At 40.8% G+C, this 20,899-nt stretch overlaps 3 protein-coding genes across 5 annotated transcripts in view; 2 read left to right on the forward strand and 1 right to left on the reverse strand.

Moving 5' to 3' along the window:
• The window catches only part of col4a6 (collagen, type IV, alpha 6), a 107,596-nt gene extending 104,813 nt beyond the window's left edge, over positions 1–2,783 (forward strand). For all 3 annotated transcript variants that reach the window (XM_047589515.1, XM_047589529.1, XM_047589521.1), the window contains one exon: positions 62–2,783. In XM_047589515.1, coding sequence (XP_047445471.1) covers positions 62–322 — 261 coding nt within the window. In that variant the 3' untranslated portion in view covers positions 323–2,783. The remainder of the gene's footprint in view (positions 1–61) is intronic.
• Positions 2,784–6,627: 3,844 nt separating this feature from the next.
• Positions 6,628–14,526, forward strand: ankrd46b (ankyrin repeat domain 46b). The gene is made up of 4 exons (XM_047608885.1): positions 6,628–6,758; positions 9,805–10,147; positions 11,625–11,783; positions 13,515–14,526. Exons 2-4 carry the CDS (start codon positions 9,837–9,839, stop codon positions 13,729–13,731), a joined length of 687 nt encoding a protein of 228 aa, XP_047464841.1. The 5' UTR covers positions 6,628–6,758; positions 9,805–9,836; the 3' UTR covers positions 13,732–14,526.
• A 528-nt stretch (positions 14,527–15,054) lies between these two features.
• si:dkey-22i16.9 lies at positions 15,055–17,112 on the reverse strand. Its single transcript, XM_047608871.1, has 2 exons — positions 16,318–17,112; positions 15,055–15,899 (listed from the first exon to the last, which is right to left on the reverse strand). Exons 1-2 carry the CDS (start codon positions 17,068–17,070, stop codon positions 15,696–15,698), a joined length of 957 nt encoding a protein of 318 aa, XP_047464827.1. The 5' UTR covers positions 17,071–17,112; the 3' UTR covers positions 15,055–15,695.
• Positions 17,113–20,899: the final 3,787 nt, after the last annotated feature.

Here is a 20,899-nt window from a genome sequence, read left to right on the forward strand (position 1 = left end):
AGAAATTAAGAAGGTTGGTGATATATAATTTCTCTGAAACTATTCCTCCTCTCCACCACAGCACACAGCAGCTGGCGCTGAGGGTGGCGGTCAGTCTCTTGTTTCTCCCGGTTCCTGTCTGGAGGACTTCCGCGCAACCCCATTCATTGAGTGTAATGGGGCCAAGGGTACCTGCCACTACTTCGCCAACAAGTACAGCTTCTGGTTGACCACCGTGGATCCAAACCAGGAGTTTGTCTACTCACCGTCGCAGGACACCCTGAAGGGAGGCCAGGAGCGCTCCAGAGTCAGCCGCTGCCAAGTCTGCAGCAAGCTCTTGTAGTAGGTGGAGGATGGCGGTGGAATAGAGTGAAAACATCAGGAGGTGATACACTAACACTTTGAGAAAGAAAGAGATGATGATGGAGGATGAGGTGAAACACAAGAACACGTGACTGAAAATGAGCCCCTCTCCTGCTTCACTGATGCAGAGTCTTGTATCCCCTTTAGGAACAAATGGCTTATAAAATAAAAAGAAAAAAGCAGAGGTAGGAAATGGAAAGAGAAAGGCTCCAATGTGCTCCCTCTTCTCTTGATTACACTGACAATTGGTGCTATTGTTTATGGTTTGTGTTTATTTTGTGCCTGTTTTCTCATTACGTCTTTTGGCAAGAGGAATCATTCTCGGCTACCTCGGAGAGTGGTTTGGAAAGCATCACGCTGCTTCCGTGCCCTGCTTCCGATGAGTCCATTCAGTTGTGTGACGTGGTTTCCACGTGCGCTCTGAACTGGTTTAACTGCAGCAGATCCTGGTTCAAACTCCCACTTTTAGGGAAATGGCCTGTTGTTAGGATGTTTTTATGTCACAGTTGGTGTTACATTAAACACAAACACTGGTGATTTTGCATAAGTGTTTTGCATAAATAGTTGACCGAACGGTTAAGATTTGAGACCCTATAGTGGTGAAAATACATCATGTATACATTTTTTTTTTTTTACATTTAACACAGCAACATCCACAGTCGATTGTGCACATGGAGATTTACAGACATCCAGGTCATGGTATTTCTGAAATAAAAGTTAAAAAAGGCATGTGGACTTGAGTTTCTTTGATTGTGTTTAATCAAAGCAACTTCTTCAGTTCTAAAAGGGGGGTTTCAATTTTTTTGGGGGGGGCAGTTGTGGATGGTGCCAGCCTGAAACTCACATGAGGGTCTGTCTATGTTGTGTCAAGGTTGTGTTGTTAGAGGCTGCCATGTTCCCTGCTCAGAGATGGGAATTCCAAATTTACATGGCTTCTTTCGCATCTTTTTCAAACCTTCCAAACTAATTTGTCTATGGCTATAATATGCGAAAGTTGTTGTCCTCAAATGAGTATCATAATCACGTGCACCACCCACAGACGTTTCTAAGGTAGTCCTTAATATCTTACCAATCTTTTAGAACTGAAGAAGACACTTGGATGCAACATCTTAAAGAAAACCCAATGAGTCCACTTGCCTTTGTTTAAGCTTTTTTCTTTTGCTCTGTTTTGTAATCTTATAACTGTGTTAAGGGGTCAGTATTTCAAATCTGGTCCTGCACTTGCATTGATGAAACCTTTCACAATCAAGACAGAAAGGCAATGACTGAGAGATCGGAGTTACCGTGGCGTAGTTTTGGGATTAGTCTTGATAACATACCTGACCAAAAAGACAACAAACAAACAAAGTTCGGCAACAATGTCTTCTGCGCATAAACATGCACAACTACCTTGTCAGTCCTCCATGTTTCATATGCGTCACAGCGCAAGTGACTTTTTGGTGCTACAGCTCCCTCACGTTCTTATTAAATCTGCACATAATCAGAAAACCAAACCAGCACTTTTTCTCAAATAGACTCTCCTTAACAACTATGAATAATAATAAATGACTGATATTGCACTGATGTGAACTCATATGGGTTAGAACAATAAACAGGGGGCACATTTCTCTCATTTCCACTCGTGCAGGATTTAATGATTTCATGATGGTATTCTTAAATCACACTTTTTCTTAACAAAAATGCTTAATTCACCCTAATTTTGCAACAAGAACAAACCATACACTGATACATAGATTGTTAATTATTGTTGTACATAGTGCTTACTGTATTTCCCAGCAAAATATGTTAGAGTGATTAGCTCCTTATTTTTTTTTCCAGTCTGTGTCTTTTCACTGTCCTCAGATGAGATCATACCTTCTGCTTTAATAAATATGACAGAATTGATAATTTACATTAAGTTTGTTTTAAACTCTGATCCTTGGACAGTGAAAACTACTTCATGACCTGTAACCACTATGACTGCTGTGTCTAGCATGTCTCTCTGCTGGTAGCCCTGCCTTTATTAATAATTGTCCTGTTTCATTCTTATTTTCCTTTCCATTTTTATTTTTTTTTTGTTTTTTGTCCGTATTTGTTGTTTTGTAATCTAGATTGTAATTATTTTACATACTATCCCCTGGTTTTTATTTACTGAGTTGGGAGGGAATGGGAAGATATTGATGTGTACAATAAATTTTAAGGAGAAAAAAATATATACCTTTAGGATGTTTTTAAATGGAAAATATATTCACCACTGATGAGTTAACAGATTTTTATTGTCTGTTTGGACTTCGCCTCGTGTTCAGAGCCAAATGAATCAACATGCTGCAGGTGCCTGGATTTACAGAAAAGAATTGCAGTCTCCCTCAAAGAGGAGTGTAATAATAAAGAATGGTTAAAGTTGTCTGTTACCATAATGTGTATTTCTGTTCACACATTTTGAAATAAAGTTCTAAAACTTAGTCGTGGGTCATTCATCTTTTGTCTGTTAGCAGATATCAGATGAAAGGAAGTGGATTCATGTCATGTACACACAAATCTTCAATCAAGTAATAAATGTAAGGTGCCCCTTAAAAATGTTCATGACGTTTTTACTATCCTGCATAAAAATGGCTCAAAATCTCAGCAGACTCAGGCAAGTCCCTGAGTTTTTAAACAAAATGTGGCGCTCAACAACACCTGAGTCTCATTACATTGACTGGAAATACTTCTGAACAGATGGACTCGAATTAGCCTTGAACCCTAACTTGCAAGAGGTGCACTTACTTTTATCTCACGGATATAATATTGGCTAATTTCCTGAGTAAACAAAGACATCAGCAGAATATTTCTGTTTAATTTTTTTGCGTTCTATCTCTATTATTGAGACAAGGTTAATTTATTAAGAATAAAAAGACATAATGGAAAGAGTTCATTAACAGAATTCCATGCATTGTCGATAGGCTGATATTCAGTTTTCAATTCAGTCCTTCTCAGTTCTCTCAAGGCCCTTTTAACCTTAAATGTGCAGAAGGGAAAAACTCCCTTTTTTACAGAAAGAAACTTTGGGCAGAACGCAGCTCATATAGGGGGACAGAATATATCTACAATACCTTTGACTACAGGAGCAAGTGTATGTACAACAAAATATTATATTTATCATTTTTAATATAATATACAGTTACAGTACAGTGACTGTAAATAACTTAACCCTCCTATTATCCTCAAATATTACTTTTTATACAGATATCAACAACAAAGATATGAACAACAAAGATATGAACAGTGTGTGTGTGTGTGTGTGTGTGTGTGAGAGAGAGAGAGAGAGAGAGAGAGAGAGACCTATCATGGTGTCACCCTTAATAATTTGTATGTTTACCAGTAAAGTTAAGGGGGGCTGTGGAGCAGTGGTGAGAGGCCCCCAGTATGCTCTCCGGGTGCACCGACCAGAGGGGCTGCAGCCCACTGCTCCAACTGTACACATTACTGTGTGTGAACAAATAGATGGGTCAAACAGAAAAAAATAAAAAAATAATAAAAAAAAACAAACAAACCAACAAAAAAAACAATTGTTAATACAATAATAAAGGAATAATAATATTTTTTGTGAATGAATGTGGTGCATTAAAAACAGGGTGTGTGTGATGCATTAAAAACAAGATGGCTTGATTGCTTGATTGAAATTGAAATTTCCTGTTTTTTTTTCCTCCTGTTGACGTTAAATACAATAAAAACAACACTGATATGTAGTGTGCCACACGAGAGCTGTCCAGGGCAGAAAGGGGAAGGGCAAGAGGCCGGGAGGAGCAAAGAGACCCCAAGCGAAGGTCCACCGGGTGCGGACCGACAGGGACCCGAGGCCTTAATATTAGCAAGTAGCAAAAATAATCATAGTAATAGTAACCATCATATTTATATCTGTCGTTCCTCCTCCCCCTCATTTGATATAGGGTTAGTTGGCTATAGTAATAATAATAATAATAATAACAACAACAATAATGGAAATAGCATTATCAATAACAGCACCAAGGAATTATTGTAGAAGGGCAGTGGAAGGAGAAAAATAAGAAAAAAAAAATGGAGATGGAACACTGCTATACTATAATTCATTAGCGAAGATGCTATCTATTTAAAACAATATAATACAATAAGTGTGGAGCTACAGGTATGTTTTGAGTTAATGATATTCTGGCTGTGATATTGTAATAAGATGCAGAGATTTGGCTCTCAGGCATCATGAGGGACTGTTTTATGAAGAGAAAATGAGTGGTGACCAAATAGATAGAGATTCCTTTGCAAGCTGTTGATTGAAGTCTTCCATTGAGATGTAGTCGGATAAGAGATTTTTCCAGTGAGCAATGTTTATGTTGTGTTTGAACTTCCAGTTCATAATAGGTTTCTTGGCAATGGTCAGGGCCACCAGTAGGAGTTTATTGTTTGGGTTTGTCAGGTTTGTCGCAACATCTGCATAAAGGCTGATTTTGTGGTGTATTTTCTGTGATTGAATTCCCTTGATCTTGGAGTTTTGGCATATGGCTGTGGCTAGGGGTTCAATGAATATTGTAAACAGGAAGGGAGAGAGTGGTCATCCTTGCCTAGTCCCCCTGTGAAGTGTGAAAGGTTGTGAAGTTAGTCCATTGGTGATAACTGTGGCTGAAGGTGCTGTATATAGAACTTTTATCCAGTTAATAAATGATTCCCCAAAGCCAAATTTATACTAGTTGATATGAGAATGGTAGTGATGGGTCTTTGCCAGGTTTGAGAATTACTGAAATTATGGCTGTATTCATTGTTGGTGGCAATTTTGTGGTTTGTTTTATTTTGATAATAAGTCTTGTAAAAAGTGGGACGAGAATGGGCCAGAAGTGCTTATAGAACTCAGCAGGGAAGCCATCGGGTCCAGGTGATTTGTTGTTAGGCATGAGTTAAAGAGCATGGAATAATTCTTCTGTAGTCAATGGATCTTCAAGTATAGCAGACGGATTGGGAGAAAGTTGTGGTATAGTGATATCATTAAAAAAGGAGTTGATCTGGTCTTGAGCTGGGTTTATTTCGGATGAATATAGTTTTGTATAAAAATCTTTAAAGATTTTATTGATTTCCAGTAGTGCTTGTGTTGGCTTCCCTGCCAAGTCCTTGATGACAGGGATGGATGTTTTTTCTTTGTTTGCTTTGATTAGGTTTGCTAAGTATTTTCCACATTTGTTGCTATGGTGAAATTGTTCTCATCAGAGTCTGTCTATAAGGAATTTGGTTTTCTTATTTATTATATCATTTAATTGTGATTTGTATTTCCTGAGCTCACTCTGTATATTTTCTTCTGGATTATTCATTATAATATTTTCAAGGTGTGTGATTTTTTGTTCCAGTTTAGTGTCTTCTTCTTGTTCTTTCTTTTTGTTGTGAGTGGAAAATGAAATGATGATACCTCTTAAAACTGCTTTACCTGTTTCCCATAGAAGTGATGGAGATGACCTTTGGGGAATCGTTTATTTCTAGAAAGGATGCCCACTCCTTTTTAATGAGCTTGTCGAAATCTGGATTACTAAGGAGCGATGTGTTGAAGCGCCATGTGGGGCTAGATTTGGGTAGGCTCAGTCTCTGCCATGTGAATGTTACTGGTGCATGGTCACTGATGGTTATAGGATGAATTTTTGAATCTATGATATGTGGGATTATTGAGTTTCTAGTGAGGAAATAGTCGTTTTTTATGAGAATGACTGGTGAACTGGTGAAAAGAACAAATATTGTTTTGAGGATGGATGTTGTACACGTCAACCATCGCCAAGACCAATATCACTCATGAACTGTTTTATTGTGTCTGTGGATTACCAGTTGCGTTTATTTGTGGTGTTACTTCTATCTGTCGATGGGTTAATGATTGTGTTAAAGTCTCCTCCTATTATTATGGGACCATTTGAGTTGGCGATAATGGAGGAGAAGAAGTTATTTAAAAAGGATGGGTTATCAGAATTTGGACCATAAATATTGCCAGTGTTAGTGGTTTACTGTTGATTGTAATATTTATTATAATGAAACGTCCTTCCGGGTCAGTAATAGTGGAGTTGTGAATGAATGAGATTTGGTTGAAAATTGAATTGAACTGAATTGAATTGAATTGAATTGAATTGAATTGAATTGAATTGAATTGAATTGAATTGAATTGAATTGAATTAGTCATCAGTCACTTTGTCTATTTGTTGACTACATAAATAACCCCCTGCTACCAGTGAGCTGGCCTTCCCTCTACTGTTATTTTTTGAATAATGAACATTGATCGGGGACAAATTGACCCCAAGGATAATAGAAGGGTTAATGAGGCTCCGTGACGGTAGATGGCGACAAACGCCATACTGTCAGTTTTAGCCCTGTAATAGAACAAGTTAGCAACAACAACACAGCTGGAAACGTTAGCAGCGATTTATATTTTTTCCTACTAGTTTGGAACACTTAAACAGGTGAGTAGCATAACTGACATCATACGAACAGTGTAAATGGACACCTTGCTTATGTGTGTGCGTTTCTAAAGCCGTCGAGTCACACAGTGATCTGATTTGACTAAGGTCAAAACGTTAGCTTTCAAGCTAGCATTAGCTCCGCTAGCTTCTCTGCCGTCATAATATAAACATCTAGCTGACGTTTTTTCAGGCACAATCTGCATGTTATGGCATTTAAATAGGTAAACCGTCGGCAGTCAGGAGCTACTTACAGTTAGGTAATGTTAGCCGTTAACGTTAGCTCTACCTTTAGTCTGTTAAAATTGCTATATGCTTATACGTTATTCGATAAGTATAATAATAATAATAATGAAAAAAATTGTATTTTTGTCTGGAAAAACGCGTTTTAGTTTTACCTGCACAATTTACCAGATATCGGTTATTATTACTATTTGTTGTTACATAAACATAGTTTCAAAGGGGTAAAATGAAATGTATTGATCCTCATGTATTTACACTTAAACCCGAACTAATGGTAAGCAAAATAATACACTACTCCGTGTCAGAGGCCCGTGTAATTTGCTGATAAGATAAAGCCTTAGAAATAATAACAAAATAAACAGACACTTAAAATAATGTATTGCTTCAATTATGCGGACATCATTTTGCATCATGGCTGCAACAAACACTATCATATCACTATCATTGTTGCAATAATTACTCTTAGACTTAGACGGACTTTAATGATCCAAGAGGGAAATTACTTTATCACCTAGCATCATTATACATAAAAGTAAGCACTCATAAAAATCACAAGAAAGACAAAAAAGATTAGATTAAAATAAATGTAATTATCATCTAATAAAATAAACAGAGTAATGAAGACAAATGTGATGTTTCTTTGTCGCTGAGGGAGGGATGTAACTTTTTGTTTAAATCTTTACGCTGTCATTAAAGTTAATATAAACGGAACAAGCCGACCCTCGATCATTTTACAAACGTACTGTGGTCGGTATGAACCAGGCCTCTAAAGCACTAGTCATGACACACTCCCTCTGGGTCCCATCAAGCGCACACAGTTCATCCATTCTGCTGTCAAAGACCTCACGTTCCCCTTGAGGACAGATGGCACCACCGACCTGAACCTCCTTCTCCGCTCCTCCACCGCCAACTCCAGTCTGGCATCCCAAGCACGTCTTCTGAAGTTTAGCAGGAATCTCGGGCCTCACTCCGGGCAGCTCAGGGGACAGAGACAGGGCTAGTAGCTGATCACAACAACACACCACAACTGCCGCTCTGCAAAACGCCACAGCCAACGACCAACAACACAGCCAAAAACAAAAAGTCCAGAAGAATATAAAGAAGACAAAAACGACCAAAAGCCATGTTGATCAATAACACAATAAGAATAACCTAAAAAAGTTTAACATCACGTAGCTACTGGCAACATGCAGCCAACTGATTAATATGATTAAACAGTTTTTCATTAAAATGTCAGATGAAGCTATACATTTCTTTTTCTAAAGACTAGGCATGTAACAGTCCACCTATCCCACTCTTGTGTGGTAGCTCTTTCACAAACAGGGATAAATACCTGACTGCTTCAATATTATACTGAGAATCATAGTATTCTTACTAAAGAACAAGATGACTGCTTGTTGGTAATTTCAAGATCTGAGAAATTCTCATACTGGAGAAGGGAACAAGGGAACGCTAAGACAAGTGGATGTTGTTACAACAACATAATAGCTTGTGATTCATTTTATCACTCAATTAGCTGAGTAATAGCTTCAGTTCTGTTGTCAGTGGAGCGTTCCTTTAGTTCCAGTGGAAGAACACTTCATACTATAGCATGCCATGATATTAGTCTTTTTTCCAGTTTGTTCAGAGGACAGCCTGGCTTTTGAAACTGAAATGTCTCTAAATGAATTGATATTATTTAAATCAAATTGGAACAGGACCTGAAATAGAATCGAATAATTTTGTGAAATCAGTAGTTATACCGCAGCCTTAACAGATAACATTTCCAGAGCTCTAATCTACGTTTAAAGGAGAAAAAATGTTGTTGATGTTTTTATATTGAAAATATAGTTAGTGCCACCATCTGTTCGCACCAGCTGTACGAGGTGAGGCATAGAGACTAACAAATGCAGACGTTTAACACAGATGAAAAAAAGAACATGGGAAAAGAAATGTGTGTCTTGCAGTTTGACCGATGGTTAGGTTTATTTTTACAAAATGGCATTAGCTTCATGACCGCTCTAATGTTTAGTTTGTCGGATCATTTTGGAGGATGTAGTTTGTGGTGCTGTTAAACTGGATTGAATTTACCCTGACCCAGGGTAATTTATTATCAAAAAAGCCATTTTACTCTCTCTTCCACCAAAGAAAAGTTTTAATCCTTTTTTTTTTTTTTTTTTTTTTAATTTTACCTGTTACAACAACGCTACACAATGAACAGAAGTGCAGAGTGCATAGGTAGGCCTACTTAAACCTATTAAACAGTATGTAGGCCTCTTTGAGTCCTGCTCAGTCCTCATATTTGTTTTGAAACTAAAAGTAAGCAAGTAGCCCACTTTAATATAAAGAAAAAATTATAAAACCTTTTTAAAACATTTAAAAAAAACCTCCAACTCCAAGATAACTGTGCAAGAAAATGAACAAAAATAAAATAATATATAAATAAAAAATAAGTTAAGAAATATCCTTTCATTTTCAAGATTTTTGGTTTGTTTGGTCAGGAGCCAAAGGAGTAATAATACAAACATGTAATGGTACAACACAATACAAATAAGTAATATAACAAACCATGCTAAGTCTTGTGCTAAGATTTAACATAGGAATGTTTCACTCGTGTCCCTAATGAACTGGCACATGTATAAGTGTTCTTCTGCTAAGTCTTAAGGCACTGAGTGAAAGCTGGTTAACGCAGACGTTATAGCAGTCTGTTGTGTAAGGTACTTTTATGTCAATGAGTGATTTGCCTTTACATGGCTCAGATGCAGACAGACGATATTGCTATTATTATCTTTCATCTCCCGGTCCTCCTCTTTGTTCATCAACGCAGGTACGCTGGAATTTTCTGACACCCACTCGGACATGTCCTATGTCTTCATCAACGACTCGTCGCAGACCAGCGTGCCTCTGCTGCAGTCCTGCATCGACGGAGACCTGCCCTTCGCCAAGAGGCTCCTCGAGACGGGATGCGATCCGAACATCCGCGACAACCGAGGTCGCACCGGCCTCCACCTAGCCGCCGCCCGAGGGAACGTGGATATATGCCGCCTATTGCACAAGTTCGGAGCCGATCTGTTGGCGACAGATTATCAGGGAAATACAGCACTGCATCTGTGTGGCCACGTGGATACTATACAGTTCCTGGTGTCCAACGGGCTGAAGATCGATATCTGGTAAGAGAAAGTTGAAAGAGATGTCATCATAATCACCTGAATGCACTAAATCTCTTTACACTCACAGACACATATACCCATTCGCTCACACACTCGTTCACACACAAGTTCCACGCAGTGGGAGTAACTCAGGATTCAGTATCGTGCTCAAGGGCACTTCGGTGTGTGGCACATTTGGGAATCGAACCGCTAATCCCCTGGTACCACTAATCCGCCATTGATAAGCTGCCTCTCTGTTTTTATTTTCTGTTCTTTTCTGTAACTCTATCTGAACTGGAAATGAAAATACCTATTAGGGCTGGACGATAAATCGTTAAAAAAATCACGATCTCTATTCACACATACACGTGATCGCATTTCGAGATACGTAAGCATTTTATTTCATGAGCAGCAAATGCTCCCATTCTCTATACACATATAGAGAATGAACTTTGAACTATTTATGTGCCGTCACTGACTGTGGTCACTGTTGATGTAATGACTCACTCCATGGTGGATGTTAATTCTGTGTACTATTTATCTCTTTTACACTGTATTGTATTTTGTTGTGGTTTGTTACGGACAGGTTGACTACAAAATGAATTACCTCTCTGGGACCAGTGAAGTAATCTGAATCACAGACTGGACAGCTTTGTTTACTTTCACCGCACTTCAGATAGCGGCGAGTGGAACTGACTGGCTTAGAGAAAAATTCTTAGTTGTGTATAAGAGGCTGATCAAAGGAGTAATGTTTAGTCACACATTTCAGACCAATGCCAGAAGTTACTGTCTGCATCGCTACAACACCTGGTTACATTTAAGGGGAGGTGCACGTCATTTTACGGTGTTGGACGTATGAAACGCCAAATATACCACCACATTTTCTGCAAAAAACACGAGTGTCATTCTGAACACAGAACAATGATAGTCTTTCCTGTAAGGCTATCAAAATATGCTGTTGTTCTCCTAATATAATGGTAGGAGAAACACTGAATGCTTCTCAGAATAAATATTTGTTAAAACCACCTTGAAAGGCTCTCAAAAAAGTGATGGAACATAAGTTGCTTTTAACTGAATAAACCAACTTAAGCAGTGAGAAACAGGATGAGTCGTAAACAAAGAAGACACTCAGACTGACCTACAGAGGTGCTCTAGGTCCTGGTGTTTTCTCCCTGACCCTAAACACAACAAACTGAACCCTAATCAGAAATAAGACAGAAAAAAAGACCACCGAACCCATCAGACAGAATAAAAACATAACAGCTCCTGCTGAGTTAAGATTTAAGGTCTGCAACACTCGTGCAACACTTTCCTACCTTTCTTTTGTCTTTCATTTGTCAGTGTCATTGTCCAGTATGAACACATTTCTATCATTTTTTATGTGTGTCTATAATACAGCTAGATTACACACTTGTGGTTCAGTATGAACTTTGTGGAATGTCTGCGTGATGGTATCTGATCAGTTTGGTCTGTGTCTGTTGGATGTCCCACATTGTAGTAACCACAATGGATCGACTCCTCTGGTGCTGGCAAAGAGACGAGGTGTCAACAAGGACGCCATCCGTCTGCTGGAGGGACTGGAGGAGCAGGAAGTCAAAGGATTCAACAGGGGACCCCACTCCAAACTGGAGACAATGCAGATGGCTGATAGTGAGAGGTGAGCAGGCCTTGAAGACGTGAGTGTTGATGCTGCTAATAGCCTCATTCAGACCTTGCATTAACATACGCTGTGAGCAGTCTGTCTTTGAATATCTGCGGTCACGCCTGACAGTAAAATGTGTCTCCGCATGCATCCCCAGCCGGCACTTCAGATCCGTACTAATTTTCAAACTGTGTATGTAAATAAATTTGAAAATCAGTTTTAGTTGTTTACAGTGTTGTAACAGATGCAGTCTCTAATGGATCACTACCCTGGAGGCTTCCTTAGACAGTGGCATTTCAGGCTGCATCAACATACACAAACAACAGTGGAATTCCTCACGGTGCAAATAAGGGATAGACCCTTATAAATAGAAACAGAATACCATCAAAGTGTGCAGCAACTGCAGAGACAACTTCAAACACTCCTGGCTGCTGTCTACCCCTTGTCCGATGACTTAAAGTCGGACCCACCCACATAAATGCGCCCTATCTAAATATAGCACATAGAGACTTAAAAAAATCTTTAGTTCCAGCTGCTTGGCCTTTAGGAACTTTAATATTCATTATTTAATGCGGCTTCTTTCTTGACTATAACCCCCGGATCCACTATGTTTTCAAACGATGGACTTCCTGCCTGAATGATTCAATCTGCTCGTATTGATGAGGTTTTCAAGCGTCAAGCTGCAAAAATATAACAGCCTATATTATCTGGGACGCTTCTGCAACACAGCATAGGAAACACATTGACTTGAATTGCTGCAATCTACCGCAGACCACTACCATTCCACAGACACATCTGGTGGAGATCCGGTGGGCCGTGACCAAAAAAGTTTGGGAAGCACTGGTGTAGGGTCACGAGGTGGTAGGGCTCTCAGGCATGAGGCACTCCAGGCGCCGTCTCTGATAGAATCTTTGGTTGACAGATTGTGTGTTTGGGCTGTAAACCACAGCGTGTCCAGCCAGTAAAATATGAAGAATTGTGTGTTGCCAAACTGCATTTGTTTGTACCTGACTTCAGCTTCATGTTGCTATGGACTGTGGACACTTCCCCTCTTCCATTATTTTTTGAAATCCTTGGTTTAATCCTTCTCTTGTTCTGTGGTTCTTAGATATCTTACACATGAACTGTTACACCCTTCTCATTTCTCTGGCCTGCATGTTGCCTTCTCCCTTCAGTTATTCTTGCACCACATGATGTCTGTTTATTACTGCCCTCCAGAGACACTATTGATTTTAGGGAGATTTGTTCCCACTCGTCTGCACTTAAGTATAGTATAGTAGGTATTAAGCTCTCTCTCATGTGAGCTCGTTGTAATTTAAAAGTCCATTCTCTATAGCCTGATGGTAGTGGGATGAGGTGTTGGTCCAGTGGGTGTGTATTGTCCTGATCTATCCAGCCTACTAATCGGTGTTGAGTGCTTTCAGTTTCCTGATTGCCGACAGCCATTGGCTTCTTTTCCAGATCTCTGGGACGTGGTGATCAAAGCGGAGCTTATTGTCCACGGTCATTCCCAGATATTTGAAAATGTCCACTGACTCAACTGTATGGTTGTCGATAGTGAGGGGGGTGTTGGGGTGACACATTTCTTGATGTGTTGATGTGAAGACCGACTGATTTATCACGTGGGTAATTCAGATGATATGAAGGTGCTGAATGTTGATATACAACAGCTTGAGTTACGGTACATGTAAACACATTTTGTCTTCTTTTTGAGATTCATGCCAGTTCTTCCTCCATATGTTCTAGTGCGATGGAGAGCCACTCCTTACTCAACCCTAACCTGCAGAGCAGTGAGAGCGTCCTGTCCAGCTTCAGGACAACGTGGCAGGAGTTTGTGGAGGACCTGGGCTTCTGGAGAGTCCTACTGCTGCTGGTAGTCATTGCGCTCCTCTCCCTCGGCATTGCGTACTACGTTAGTGGCGTGTTGCCTTTCTCCTCCAGCCAGCTAGAGCTGGTACACTGAGGGAAGGAGGGGGGCATGGGCTAAGGAGGTAGGTAGAATTAACAAGTGAAGTTCTGCAAAAAAAGACCATTTTCTTGGTGTTGTTGACTAAAATCAAGAAATATTCTATGATGTTGTTACTATCTTCAGACTAACTGAACAAAACTCATATTCTCAACAAAAAAAAGAAACTCCAGGCTCAGCAACTCGCACCAAAACATTAATCTAGTTGATACATTGTGTAACATATACCCTTTAAAATCCAGCTGCTTTTGAAAACACATTTTTACTTTTATGCCGTGATTCTGCCCAGTGTGTCACAGTTTCCTTTCATACTGTATGCTCTGTTACAAGCTGTATATTGCCAATGTTTTGTATCTTTTCCTTCTAGTGGTGTTATTTATCAGATATGTTCTGCGTTGATTCATTTTCCTGCTCCCTTGTCCTCTCTAAACGTAGTCGGAGCTTTTGTGGTTTTGAGGTGACAACTGAAAGCAGGCTGATATAGTCTGTCCGTAGAGCGGAAGAGCACATTGCCTTTTGAGAGAAAGCTTCATCTTTCACATCAGCTTATTAAGACATTCCTGCCTGAAGCATGTAGATCCGTTTGCATTAAAATCTACTCGTATATAGACACAGTGTGTGTAAACTGTATGGCAGCAGATTAATGGTCATTACTTTTGTTGTATATTCATGTTACCTTATTATCCTTTGTTTGAGCTGTTTATTTTTCATGTACATTACATTAAACCTTTGAAGTCCTAATTTAATGTGGAAAATCAATAAAATCATGTGTATGAACTATTGTCATGTTAATCAAGAAGCATGTGACTGTTTCTTAGCAAATCAACTTTATTTAATCTTGAACTGTCAACATGTTCACATCAGCACCCAGATCCTTGCTCATCTTGAAATGAAGCTGAGAGGAATAATTGAAAGAGAAGCCGGCACAGCGCAGACACACAGCTGTGAGGTCCAGGATGACAGAGGTCTGCTATCAGTTAGTGGGGGAACCAGCTTGTAGTGGGCCCCACGGGACGGGCACCGCTGGGCCTCGCCCTCATGAAGCCCGAAGCAGACCACAACTGTGTTGTCTCCTTCACAGACAGATCCCATGATCCTCCTGTTTAGGATGGAGGGGACCAGGTGGGGATCAGTTTTAGACCTAGCATAGCCCTCAGCTTCATCATGTTGTAGGGATCCACTCCCTCCTCCTCTGCATTCATGTTGATCTTCTCCAGCCCCGTGCCCTGCTCCTCCCCGGTGGGGGTCAGACCAGGGACCAGGGCAGTCCAACATGTTGTCGTGCCTCTAAAAGCTGAACAAAGCAGTAACTTCGCAGCCATTTTAACTCCTTTACTTCCTTTCACCACTCTGTGGTCGCTCTCTCTTTATTGTAATATTTAAGATATACAGGAGGCTCTGCAACAGCTGTTGGAAACTTTTCAGACAACTCTGACACGAGAGAGAAACATTCCTCCAAATGTTCCTAATTCATAGAATCTTCAAATCTCTTACTTTCATAGGTCTGTGAGTGGATGACTTCATATGCACCTGTTCTTTCACTGCCACAATCATTTATGAGTCATTTATTAAAGTACTGACAGTCATCACTTGCATAATGTTTTGGTAAAGCGTGAAGAGGAGCTTATGCTGACAGTTTTCATTTCAAGAGATGACTGTGTGTACCATCTTGTGACAATAACTAATGGGTAACAAACAGAAGTGAATGCACAACAATCCAGGGAAGTTAAAACAAGACTTTTGTTTCACTTAGACACTGGTGCAAGGATAAAAACTGTTTACTGTGCACTGCACTAAAAGACATTTAGAAAAGATGGACACATGCGAGCTTTAGCATGAGAAAGAAGCCTGCAGTAGATGCTCATCCAACACACATAGCTGCTACTATGTAACTGATAAAACAATAAGCACTAAGCACAAGTTCATAGAAAAAAGGCACTTTAAGATACATTTGGATGTGTTCAGATTCCGGTCTCTTCATGATTACTGGAACTGACCTCAGGAGAAGTTTCCACTCCTGAATATTTCCCATCACAGGGTCCACGAGTGGAACTGCGAGACTTCAGCCACCAGCCAAATACAAAGCATCCAGTCCCCGACACCACAGCTGCTATTATTATGTAGACAATAACCCAAGATTTCTGAGCTTTCTCTTCAGGGACTTTCTGCAGAGGACAGAAAACAAAGAGTAGACGTTTACCTAAACCACAAGTGTCAAACGGAGTGCCTACTCCAAGGGCTCACACAGATTTAGTACAAGTTGTGGACATAACACAACACTGAGACCTACAATTATGCATAAATTGCACTTATTTTTCTTAAGGAATATACAGTTGTTCATTACACATTTTGTTATAGAGCAGTTAACTAAATGTAAACATTTTAATTAGCATGTTTGCACTAACGCAAAGGGAACCCTTTGGAGCTGTCATTGTTTATTCAGTATGTAAATATGCTATGATGTTGCGGGTCTGAAGAAAAATCTAGATTGTATGTTGCTCCTGAACTAAAATGAGTTAGAGACCCCTGACCTAAGCTGTTGCTAAAAGTGTTGGCCATCTTATTAAAATGAGTCATACTCACAGATGCAGGGGAAAGGGTGCAGTTGACCTGATCCCGGTCTCTCCTCTTGTTGACATTCACCCTGACAGCATCAACAACTTCCTTCTCTCTCCCCCCTTTATGAAGGACATTGCAGAAGTAATCACCTCCATCCTCCAGCCGGACTCCCTTCAGCATCAGAGACAAGTCTCCCTCTGAGAACCAATCACGTGACAGAAACACTTTTCCTTCAAACCCAGTACCATAACTGATTTTACTGGAAGAGACGTCCAGTTTAAACACGGTCTTTCCGTTTCTCTCCCAGCTGATACTGTCAAAAGTTCTATCTGCAGTCAGAGAGTGGCAAGGAAGTTTGAGCGTTTCGTTTTCATAGACAGAGACATTGGCGACAAAGACCCTCAGTTTTACAGCCGGGATAAAACTGCTGCTGCCACATTCTGACTCGTACCATCCTTGGTCGTTGTAGTTTACACCGAGTAAGATCAGAGACGACGTCGAAGAGTGTTCAGTCCGGCTTCTGTACTTTTCGCCTGGCGTCCAGACTCCATTGATGCGAGTTGCTACGGTGTCAGAAGTGCTGGGATTATGTGCCGGTGAATGGACCAGTAAGAAACGCTCTTCGGCACAATTCGGTGATAAATCCACGGAGTCTGCTAGAAATACGTAGACGAGTTTTCCAGACGCCTGTAGGACACGATGAAGGAGGACTAGCGTAAAGACGGAGAGCATCCGTGCCATGGTCTTTCCCGAGTGACGACCAGGTGCCTCATGCATCAAGTTAAAATATGGAAGCGGGCGGTGACCTCCGCCAACATCATGGCTGGTGTACACCGGTTTCCACAGCTATTGTTCATTTAGCGACACTAAGAGGCGACGCTAAGGAACTGCCAATAATGTGAAATCAAGTAGTTCTCAGAGTGATGTGCACATCAGAGACACATTAGTGCGCAATTAACACACACGTGTTTGTAACCATGGGTGGATATAAAAGCGTGCGCAAAGTGATGAAGAAAAGGGTATTAACAATGGCAGCATTGGCTTTGTTAGAAGATCTCGCAAATGGTAACATTAGGTGTGAGAGAGTGTTTAGAGAACACGGAGATCTACTCGCAAACGACGACAAGTGGGTCATGAGTGGTTTTCGTTTACGAGGCCAGTATTACTGGAGCTATGGGCAGAGCTGCAACCGGCCCTAGAGCGCAACACAGCGTGGAGTCAGGGGTTGTCGGCGCCCACACATGTGCTGACCACTCTGGGGTTCCTGGCAGCAGGGGCTTTCCAGCGGGTTGGCCAACCGGTCAGGGGGGGTGTCGGTCAACCGAGCCGAGGCCTGCCAGCTGTGTGGGACGGGATCATCAGAATGTCATCCGGGTACATCAAATTCCCACACAATGCTGTTGAACAGTTCATTAAAGCACAATTTGCACCAAGAGCCGGTTTCCCTGATGTAATCGGAGGAACGCATCAATCGCACATTCTGACCAACAGCATGGTTGGGAACAGGCTGGCACGGTGCGCGATGGGTAGCTTCTCGGTGAGTAAATAATTTATCCATTAATAAAGTTGTTTTGTCCTAAGTATTCGTTTCTCACTGAAGCACCAATAATTAGGAAAAAAAGTTAGTGTGATTCATTCAAGTCATGTATGAACAAAGGAAACTAAATCTATTTCACATGTTTTCTGCCTTCATTTGACCCCAGGGGACCGTGGCTACCCCCATGAGAAGGTGGCTGTTGACCCCTCTCACCAACCCCGGCACCGACCAAGAGAGGAGGTACAATGACCTCCAGTCCCGAACTCGGGCAGTGGTGGAGAGGGAAATCGGCCGCTGAAGGGACACTGGTGCTGCTTGGACAGGTTGCGGGGAGTGCTGCTCTACGACCGGAGAAGGTGTGCCGTATTGTAATGCCCCGTGGCGTTCTGCACAACTTGGCACACCGCCACGGCATACCACTGCCAGAGCACATTCCCCCACTGGAGGAACTGGATGCCGGACCTCGGGAAGCGATACGGACCCGGTAGCATGTCATTTCAACCATGTAAAGAGGCAAGGACACAATTTATCTACTTATTACAAGTGCATTTATTGCGTTGCTAATATCTCCAAGGACGGTTATTATTTGACCCAGACAATAATTGATGGCACGGATCTGACAATTTCGTCATGTGATTCCGGCACAGTTTGGGTGAGAACACGGCCAGTCGGGCGGACATCAGCAGCTGGTATGGAGTCACCGGGCACGCGGTGCCGATGGAGGCAGCGCCAAAACTGTCTAGAATTGTCAGAAATAAAAAAAAATAAATAAATAAAAAAAATTGAACATTGAACATGAGTCAACGTGTTTAATATCCTGGCAGCTTCACACACGAGCTATATGTATTGTGAACAGCCTCTTGTACGACCAGTATAATGACGATATTTCTGAGTTTAACAGATTTACCTTGGGGATGATCTGTGTCACTAATGGGCTCCCATAACTCCGGCGAGAGCTGTGTCACCCACTATGACGGCCATTCTCTTCGGAGGGGGTCAGTTCGTACCCTCCTGACACCCCGCCCGTTGCGATCACGTTTCGGCGGTGTTCCGAAATCCTCCGCTTCACTTCCACCTTTATGTCAGACCATTTCATTTTTTATTTCCGTGCGCGCGCTGTTTCACGGCATTAACAGCGTCACACACACACGCTCCCACTCACTTTTCTTTATTTTTGTGTTTATGCCTGACGACAGGCTACCAAATAGAGTATCACTGCGTGTCTCCACTTCATTTAATAACACTTCGACCTCAGACTCGGTAAAGTTCCTTTTTTTTCACTTTACTCATGCTGAAAATCCGATCGTGCAGAGTGGGAAATCCGCGATAAATGTGCATATTTACATTGGGGCGTGGACAGGGACGAGTTTGGCACTCCTACATGTGCGCTTAATTCCACGTTGATTGGGATGTACAAACGAAAAGTGCTTGAATCCAGGCGCACGCACACTTTGATACATCTGATTTTTTTTTTTTTTTTTTTTTTTTTTGGGACGGACGCCAGTTTCTAAATTTTAGCCATGTTTCCACGCTATGTTTCAGTGACAAATCCACGCAAGTCTTTGTACATGATGCCCCAGGTATTTTCGACACTACATTACCTGTAGCATCCAGGAATAATGTCACAGGGGCCTCTTTTCTCAGATGCCGCCCGAGTGTCCCGACTCCTGTCTCTATATGCCAACCAAATGAATCAGCTTGAAAATGTTGCATGTAGCCAGGCATCTGATGAAATTTCGAATCACATTCTTTCATTCTTGTTGGGTTAAGTACAATTCCAACAATACGTCTTCCCAGAGTCGTTTTCTTTTTTAAAACTCTGAACTAAGGACTTTGAGAACATTTTTGATCAGATTACGCATCTCTTCTATCTTCCCTGAGATTATTTCTTCATGTGGTGTTTTTATAAGTTTACCATAATAGACTTTGCTCACACCTTTACGTATAGCTCTGGCGATTTTCCCCCTTTTAGTTTTTGCTGCTGGCCGGAATTTAGTTTCCCCAATTTTGTACGTTATTCTGCCTTTTTGTTTGACAAATATTTTCATCAAGTTGTCTCCCACTGGCTCCTTTTTCATTTTAAAGTGGTATTTTGCACCACAGGAAGGGAATGTGCAGGTTGCACTTACATTTAAATATGGACTGTTTGTTTTACGGCTGTTACATGTTGACTCTTAAAGGAGAGAGTACAGCATGGATTTTTTTTTCCTCGGAAACCGTTATATAACACAGTTGTCCATGGTTGTCTCAGTTTTGTTGAGCCGGGCTTGGGAGCAATTCTTTTCCATTTTTTGTAAGTAACAGTGATCACAAACTTCTTCCATACCACTGGCATCTTTCTCCATTGTTTGGTTTGCTTTTCTTCATCTGTCTCTTCTTCATGTGCTTCCTGCTCACCCTGTCATCTATCTTCTATGACTCATGACTGAGGAATAACTTGTGTCTCTGTTTTCAATATCCAGACTCCTCAGGGTTCTCACCAGAACTTGCAGTCTTCCTGCAGTCTTTTCTCTGGGCTTTGCCTCCCTTTTACACTCTTCCCATTTTTTTTTGATTAAAAATCCCAGGAAAAGAGGGACAGGCAAAGCTTTTATTTTTATCAAGAGAAACAAAATTGCCAAAAAAAAAAAGGGGGAGTAAGTTCATAAAACTGTAGTTGTCAATTTAAATTAACATGATTTAACCATGTGATTCACTATGAATTGGAATAAAAGAAGAAAGAAAGGTGAAGTGTGGTCCCTATTTTCTATGCTTAAAGTGTGTAAAAAGTCAAGTGTGTGCTTCTGTTCAGAGCCTCCTTATTAAATCCATAGTGGACAGTATCTGCCAGTAATATTCAGCTATGTGTATGATGTTATTTGTAGGTGCTGTGAATTTGTATTCTGTGTGCTCAACTCAAATACACATTACTGTGTTTGAACATGAAGGCATTAGCTATCTGAAATAGTTTGGTCTGGTGACACTACATTGAATCATACAGAAGTTATTGATTAATATTCCTAGTATAAATTCTCATAGATTCTGAAAAATGCCTCTTTCAAATCAAGTGTTGTAGTGTAATCTGTGGGA

Source organism: Mugil cephalus, chromosome 1 (assembly GCF_022458985.1).
Source record: "Mugil cephalus isolate CIBA_MC_2020 chromosome 1, CIBA_Mcephalus_1.1, whole genome shotgun sequence".
NCBI classification, from domain to species: Eukaryota; Metazoa; Chordata; class Actinopteri; order Mugiliformes; family Mugilidae; genus Mugil; species Mugil cephalus.

What these genes read in the sequence shown, in the direction of transcription:
- ankrd46b (XM_047608885.1), top strand. Translation starts at nt 9,837, where the DNA reads ATGTCCTATGTCTTCATCAACGACTCGTCGCAGACCAGCGTGCCTCTG. An exon ending in GGGCTGAAGATCGATATCTG is followed by an intron (nt 10,148 to 11,624) that starts GTAAGAGAAAGT and finishes CCCACATTGTAG; the next exon opens with TAACCACAATGGATCGACTC. An exon ending in CAGATGGCTGATAGTGAGAG is followed by an intron (nt 11,784 to 13,514) that starts GTGAGCAGGCCT and finishes CATATGTTCTAG; the next exon opens with TGCGATGGAGAGCCACTCCT.
- si:dkey-22i16.9 (XM_047608871.1), bottom strand. Translation starts at nt 17,070, where the DNA reads ATGCATGAGGCACCTGGTCGTCACTCGGGAAAGACCATGGCACGGATG. An exon ending in GCACCCTTTCCCCTGCATCT is followed by an intron (nt 15,900 to 16,317) that starts GTGAGTATGACT and finishes TGTCCTCTGCAG; the next exon opens with AAAGTCCCTGAAGAGAAAGC.